At 34.4% G+C, this 8386-nt stretch overlaps 1 protein-coding gene across 1 annotated transcript in view; it reads right to left on the bottom strand.

Moving 5' to 3' along the window:
- LOC117102105 (LHFPL tetraspan subfamily member 3 protein-like) overlaps positions 1-7866 on the bottom strand; it is a 17862-nt gene extending 9996 nt beyond the window's left edge. The window contains exon 1 of the mRNA XM_033242306.1: positions 7273-7866. Within this exon, the coding sequence (XP_033098197.1) occupies positions 7273-7690 (418 nt within the window). The 5' untranslated portion in view covers positions 7691-7866. The remainder of the gene's footprint in view (positions 1-7272) is intronic.
- Positions 7867-8386: the final 520 nt, after the last annotated feature.

Raw genomic sequence — 8386 nt, 5'->3', positions numbered from 1 at the left:
AGAGAGATAACATGCCATCCTGTAGTGGTTGGTGAATGACTTGGGGATCATCTTAACTAATTAAACACTCACGCATGTGGAGAGCTGAAAGCTAGCTAGAGTGTACTCTCTAAGCTGCGGTACCCCCTGTGCAGGGATTGTCTCGAAAGTTCCTTTTTTTTTTTAAAAGAAAATGTTTTTCTTGCTAATTCTCCACTAGACAAACCGGGCAACATGAGGAGTAAATAGGCTAGCCCGGAGCGGTTTTTACTAGACATTGTACGCCGGACTAGTACTAAATCGAGCCCTGATTATCATACTGGTTAGCAATACTGTACATAATTGCCATTAATAATAAAATTTCCAAGTACTGTATGAGAAGCTCTGTGGAACTTTGTTTACCTGTGAAGCACTTTGAATGTTTAAATTGCAATTACTGTACATTGACAATTACTGGGAATACAGGTATTGCAAAATACTCCAAACAACCATTTCTCAAATATATCCAGTAATTCTATAATCCCCTCATGGGAAAAATAATCGAGTAGGGTAGCATCACTGATTTTAAATTAATTCAAACTACTACTTGATAAATCATAATCAAATGGAATTATAGTAAAACTGTTGTACAAGAATAATTATAATTTAATATTGAATACACTAAATTAAATTTAATAATGAATGATAATTATTAATGATGATAATGTCAATGATAATTGAATATTCTAATGATAATGAATGATGATAAAGATGATGATGATAATGATAATAAATCATAATAATAAATCATAATTAATAATAATTTGACAAAATTGCAATGTTTTGTTTATTATGATTGTTTGTATGATTAAAAACTTTTTATAAGCTAGTTCTATATTTCTTTTTTCATTAAACTCTTTTCACTATACAGTGAATATTAGCACATGAATTAATGAAGAGTAGTACTGTACTGTAATGTATTTTTCATAAGCAATGCTTGCAGACTACATTACTGCATACTGCAGTTAACAGGTTGTGGTTAATATCCATAACTTAGTGAAGTTAATGAAAGCAAAAAGAAACTTGAAATAAACTTTACTATAAAAAATGCTATACACATTTGTTTCTTTTTACCTTTCTGTTGCTTTATTATTATTTTACAAATAGAATGTTTTTGTAAATTAAAGACCATCTCTACTTTTAGTCGCTTTTAATTTCAAATTAAAATATGAATTGAATTACAATTACTCAAATTAAGAGATGGTGAATATTTGAATCTTGATAAAATCGCATTTTTTTTTGTTTTGAAGGAGATAGGCATTTTGTTTATAGAAAGAGTGTACTCTACCATTTGTGTATGGCTTACTGTGTGCTTCAGGTTACAGAATAGGCTTAGAACTTATAAATGATTGACTCGAGTAGGCCTCATAATACTCCAAAAATATAAGACAACTTGGGCACCAGTACACTTTTTCATTGTTTATCATCACTTAATGACTGTTCTATAACAACAAACATATTTTTTAAAACCAAATTAGAGAATAGTAGGTGCTGTGATTTGGACAGATCCTTTGCAAAGCTGCATGTACATGACAAGAGTTGCTGAATGGACTCAGTGAGTGGGTGTATAGAATGGATCTAGTGGGTGTATTCAATGATAGGCTATAGTATGGCCTTCTTCCAATGTGAACAATTCAGTGAACAATACTCTGTATTACACAACAACAAAAGAGTTTCAGTATTCTGGTTTGACAACTATTTAGGAGTGCCATTAATCCAGAGCCAAGTATATATTACAATGTAAACAGAAAGCTATACATTCTTGTGGTATTACTGTACAACCCAGATGACACGGAACAAGAGGTCCAGTGTGGGAAAGTATCTAATGTAGTAAACTGTACACTACAGTAACTGCGCTATTTCTAGGTACTCGAGTAGAAATTACTGAAATCTGTTGTCTTTAGCACCTTACGAATTTAATTACTGAGAAAATTATAAAAACAATTTATGTTGGTTGTTCCAGTACTCAGGGGTCTTAAGTCTCCCGCAATTTGCTGGAGTCTCATGAAAACTGGGGCAGCCTTTCGCACTCAAAAGAGAGAATCTCCCGGAAAATAACCCATCTCCCAAATTCACGGTTGCATGTTTTTACAAGTTTTTACAAATTTTTAGTCAAAAGTCAGTGCGAATATATCACCACGTACAGCAAAATAAAATTAGATGTGTTATAAACTCATTTAAGGGTCATTTCATACTGTAAATAATTATAATTAATTTAATATAAATTTCAGCTAATCCTCAAAGTAGATATATCAAAGTTAATAGATAGATTTGTTGAAATTTGGTGTTTCTGTACTTCTTCTTGCTCAGCTGCCGCCGTCATCAAATGGACGATTTTACAACTATAACGGGCTACCATGCAGGACAGACTAGCTTAAACTTTAGTTTCCATGAAAATTATTATTATTATTATTTTAATTTTTTTTTTATTTTTAATATTATTCTTTTTAATGATTTATTCATTAATTTTCCAAATTTATTTATAAGATAAAATGTCACTTGGGACAGGGTTTGACTAGAGCAGGCGGGGTTGTCAAGATCCCAAACTTAGTAACAGATAAGTATTCTGTACATGGAAAAAAGGGTTTTAATCTGTAGTCAGTCCTGTGTTCCTTCTCAGTGTTTATACAGTTCTGGTGATTATGAATTTTGAGTTCCTTGGATGACCGTTGGGATGTCGGAACGAGCTTTGGAGAGTAGTCGGAGTTGATGCAGGTTGTGTTTTTGTGGAACTTACAGAAGATTTTCAGGTGTTGGAATTCTCTGCGCAGCTGAAGGGGAGGCCATTCTAGTTGGGGTAGCATGTCAGAGACACTAGAGATATACTGTATCTGTACTACAGGTGACCAATCTAGCTGCTCTTCTTTGGACCATTTCAATAACTGTATGTACAGTACAGTACATTTAAAAATACTAAATATTTTCTTTCAAACAGTGAATCTGTTAGCAATATTTTAGTGCAGACACAGTTACCTTGTATTCCTTTTATTAAATAATCATGTGTGTGGTTTTGTTAAAATTTGTAAATTTATTAATTTCATATATAGGTCTTCCTCCAAAGAAAGCCCTCTCCAATTGAAGACCACCTCCAATTAAAGACCACAATTCTGTGCTGCCAAATTAACAAATTTCTTTCATCTTTATTACAGTAGTCTATGAGAGACTAAAGCTGCTAAAAGACCATAGAAACACATCAATTCAAAATTCATAATTGAGGTTTTTTTACATTCATTTGAAAAGTAATGACTATGAAAAACTTGATTTCAATTTTCTTCTACAGTACAATACTAGAGGTAACTCGATATTTTATCAACAAATTTTTAGAAAATTTTTTTGTTCAAAAATACCTAAAACCCTTGAGGATGGGGTTTTAATCCCTCTCTGTGCATTTTGCTTATGTCCTTGAGCAAGGCACTTTATGATTATCTGCATTGTTTCTCTCCACCTAGCAGTATACAGTATGTGGATACCTGAGGAGGCTTGAGTGCAAAAATGTGCTAAAAATCAGTATATTTCATGCAGAAAACTACTTGTATGGAATTTCCCCCATAGGCATCATTCCAATGAGGGGTAACAATGTGGAAACGCACTCACAGTAGTTGTATAGAACGCTATGTTTATAAAAGCCTACATATTATTATTATCATCATTATTACTATTAAAATATTAATATAATTATTATCAATATAATTCAAAAATATTTTGTTACGGACGGCAGGCCTTGTCATTTGAAAATGGCAGGCGAGCAATAAACCACTCACCATAATTTTCAGGCGAGTGATTATTTTGCAGGATGACGCGGGGTGAGGGGCGGGAGGTTAAAGAAATACTGCAGATGAACATTCAGTCTCTATACAGTGCAATCAACAGGCGTCAACAAGTCATCAAATTTGACTTCCAATATTTACATGTAGAGAAATAATAAAGTGCACTCTCCCAAAACCAACTCCCCCACCTCAGGCCGGTTACGATGTTCGGATTTCCGGAAAGTTTGGTTTAGTCTAAATAACATACCTATTGAACCCTTTTCGAACAAGCTTGTTGTACTGTAGGCCAGCTAAGGCCTAGCCGCTGAAATAGGCATAGGCCTGCTAGCAAGAGTCCCGTGGGTTCGGTATGACTAGCCAATGAAAAGTTAATACATGTTACAGTATTAACAGCAAATTTAATTACCAATAAAATGAATGCTTTCTACGTGCATTTTCGGTCTGATATTTTAGTAGTCGCGATGCCACTTGCTGGTTGGTTGATGTACAGTAAACATCAGACATCAGGTCGCGCCTCCTAAACTCTGCCAGCTAATTTGTTAATTTTTTTCGTGGAGTCATGTGCAAACATGTGCTTGGCTGTGATGATGTCAGATCGCCCAAAGTTTCATTCCGTGACGGCTTGCTGATAGAACAAACTCAGTGTATTGCCTATATTTATAATTAAATCTCAATCCAACAAATTTAAATTCTATATCAACATATTTCCTCCGTAATTAAATTTGCAACATGTTTCTGAAAAGTGTCTTGTTTGAAATTTAAAAAGATTTTCAAATTGACCGAGACACACTCACAGAAGCAGGTCAACTCGGCTCCAGTCAACTCGGCCTCAAGTCAATTCAGCCCCATTTCAACTCAGCCCCACATCAACTCGGCCCTATGTCAACTCACCAACAAATCCACTCGGGCCCCAATTTACTGTGATACGAAATACTGTACTAGTAATTACCAAGAGATTTGAATGCAAAGCTGAACCATGCCTTTGTTATTCACATCCACATAACAATATAAAAACCACAAAATAAAATATTAAATAATAATACACCTAGTAACAAAAATATAAAAAGGCATGGATATTGCTACAGTAAACCCTACAAACCTAACAAAAAAAACCACCTCAAACCCCATCCAAACCTTGTGATTGTGATTGAATCACGAAGTACAGTATAGGACTCAAATTGGTATCTCAATAAAAAAAATTATAATTTTATGTTTATAACAACCTATTTTGGGGGTAAAATATTGATTTTTGTTAAAAATACCTAAAAATACACCAGAAACCTCCAGAAATACAGTGCAAACCCCATGGATCTAAACATTGTGCTACTGTAGTGATTGAATCATGTAGTATAGCACTCTACTTGATATTTTAATAAAAAACAAATCATAATTTTTTGTTCGTATCAACCTATTTTTGGGGTATAAAATAAGGCCATATTTTGTATAAAAAAATTGCTAAACCTCGCAAACCCCCAAAAACACAGTGCAAACCCCATCCAAACTTTGTGATAGTGATTGAATCATGTAGTATAAGACTCACTTGGTATCTCAATAAAAAAAAATCATAATGTTACATTCGTATAATTAATAAACAACCTACTTTTGGGGTAATGCCATTTTTTGTATATAACCCCGTAAACTCCCCCAAAAGTACAGTGCAAACCCAATCTAAATCTTGTGATAGTGATTGAATCATGTAGAACAGGACTCCTGGTATCTTAATAAATAAATCAATATCACAGGGTTTGGTTGGGGTTTGCACTGGGGCATACCGTATAGATGGTAATAAAAGATGACAATAAGACATAATAATGAATAATTAATGAGTTATAGACATATTAAATATTGTATAATTTAAATGTAGCACTGTTTGTATACAATTTACAAATCATGATAATAGGTAAAAATATCAAAACCGTCTTTATATAGGCCTAGGACTAACATGCATTAGAGTTTAGAGTTTATCCTTATCATATTATTATATACAGTAATAGGCCTAGATATATCATATGGGAGTACTGTATACTGATATTCAAATGTATGTATATATAATGTATATTTAAAATATTATTATTATTATTATTATTTAAATATATTATTATTATTATTATTATTATTATTATTATTATTTAAAATGTACATTAAATACAGTATACTATAATAGTTATTTAAATATACCTACTGTGTAAGAATTGAAATATTATTTTTCTCCATAAATGCATCATCCTGATTTATAAGAGGCCTATATTTAAATATATACATATGTATATTAAATATGTCATAAATCATAAAGTACTGTCGTTATTATTGTCATCATATCGTTATTATCATTATTTTTAGGCTTTTTTATATTTATTATTAATATTATTTTATACTATTTCTATTAATGCAGTTTTTATTATTGTTACGTAGATGTAATGGAGAAGAAATAACAAAGGCAATGATTTAAAACACTTTAATTGTAACACAGTTCGGCTTGCATTCAAATCTCTTTTGGTAAATACAGTATAATTAATTCCTGACGATGATTGACATAATTAATGTTGAAATATTGAATCCCAACACGATGGCGTGCATTTTAATACTTGGATTATGTATTAACTAATTATACTATCGTATTTCGTAAATACACAGTAAATTGGGTCGAGTTGAGATGGGGTCGAGTTGAATACTTGGGGCCGAATTGACTTACCTGTAGGGTCGAAATGACTTGGGGCTGAGTTGACATGGAGCCCGACCTGACTTAGGGCTAAGTTGACTTGGTTTAGGGGGGAGTTGGGGCTGAGTTGAGTTGACTGGGCTGAGTCTCCAGTTAGGCCTAGACCGAGTTGACGTGGGGCTGAGTTGACTCAAATTGACACTCACCAAGCCCAGGCTAGCTAGGCCTATGCCTAAACTAGGATAGACCTAGGCCTATTATTAGTTAGTCATTAGTTAGTACAAGCAGTGGGACGCCAGAGACTCAGACAGGTCTCTGAGTGAATTGAATCACGAAGTACAGAATACAGTATACTATAATAGTTATTTAAATATACCTACTGTGTAAGAATTGAAATATTATTTTTCTCCATAAATGCATCATCCTGATTTATAAGAGGCCTATATTTAAATATATACATATGTATATTAAATATGTCATAAATCATAAAGTATTGTCGTTATTATTGTCATCATATCGTTATTATCATTATTTTTAGGCTTTTTTATATTTATTATTAATATTATTTTATACTATTTCTTGACTTGGTTTAGGGGGGAGTTGGGGCTGAGTTGAGTTGACTGGGCTGAGTCTCCAGTTAGGCCTAGACCGAGTTGACGTGGGGCTGAGTTGACTCAAATTGACACTCACCAAGCCCAGGCTAGCTAGGCCTATGCCTAAACTAGGATAGACCTAGGCCTACTATTAGTTAGTCATTAGTTAGTACAAGCAGTGGGACGCCAGAGACTCAGACAGGTCTCTGAGTGATAGAAAAGTACGTAGGCCTACCTGTCAAAAGCTGTAAAACGCCACAGATTCTGAACACCGTTGCCGTTGTGGGTAGACGACACATAAAGCAACACATTCCAAAAATTGACAACAGAACAAAAATAACACCAAGCCCAACAAAAACTGTGGCAGCTGTTAGTGCTGAATTTCCGTCTATTTGACTGAAATCGAATATTTTCCTCGAACAATCTGGCTCTCCTCTTAGGCCGAAGCTTACACACATATGATACAGGCCAACGTAGCCTACGCCTTGAGCATCGCGGCCATCGCCGATCCAGTACGGCTGAACGAAGACCACGATCAGAATTATGGCGAAGCAGATGGTGAAGATGGCCCACGCAATTGCGATGGCACGACTGTTTCGAACATAATTTGTATGGTAGTAGTAACTATACGAGTTATCCTTAACCTCCTTCATGGTTTAGAACAACCCCATATATACAGCACAAATAATAATATCTTGCTCCTTTTCCTGTGTTTGCCCAGTCCTATGTGTAACATCGATTGTCACGACAAACGGTGAGTGTGGCGTTTACAGGTTTTATTTTACAACGGATTCGACTGTTGTCCGTCTACCAATCACTCACTAAAGTACCGACCGCCGTTTACAATATGATCAGTCTAAAGAATTTCTAAAAAGGGGCGGTCTCATGGTATCCTTTTCAGAGCCGTAGGCTACTATACCCATAGAGAAAATAGAACTATTTTCTCTATGCTAGGTACCATGTATAGGAGAATGCGTCACTACTGTTGACGGGCGGATGTTTCATGAGGTGCGAGTATTTCATGGCCGAAAAAGAAATTAAAGTATGTAGGATTGTGGTGCTTTTCATCCATAGAGCTATTAAACAACTAGAGTGCTGACAAGATGGCGGAGCAATGCAGAGTTGTGTATGTGTACCATCCAAGATGGCTGCCGTAAGAAAGCGCCACCTTCAGGCTTAGTACCGGTATACATATTATTACCATAAATAAGCCCCCTGACTGAATATTATTTCATTAATGATAATTAGTATTGATAATGACAAATTATTAAACTGTCGTAGCCAAAAAGAGGCCAAGTAGAGCATCTTATTCAAATATTAAAAAGAATTAAAATCGTGTACATTACACC

This window comes from Anneissia japonica, unplaced genomic scaffold (genome assembly GCF_011630105.1).
Source record: "Anneissia japonica isolate Jap-2015-1 unplaced genomic scaffold, ASM1163010v1 scaffold171446_len717541_cov154, whole genome shotgun sequence".
In the NCBI taxonomy this organism is placed as follows: Eukaryota; Metazoa; Echinodermata; class Crinoidea; order Comatulida; family Comatulidae; genus Anneissia; species Anneissia japonica.
The sequence above is the reverse complement of the archived record's forward strand: the minus strand, read 5'-3'. Positions and strand labels throughout refer to the sequence as shown.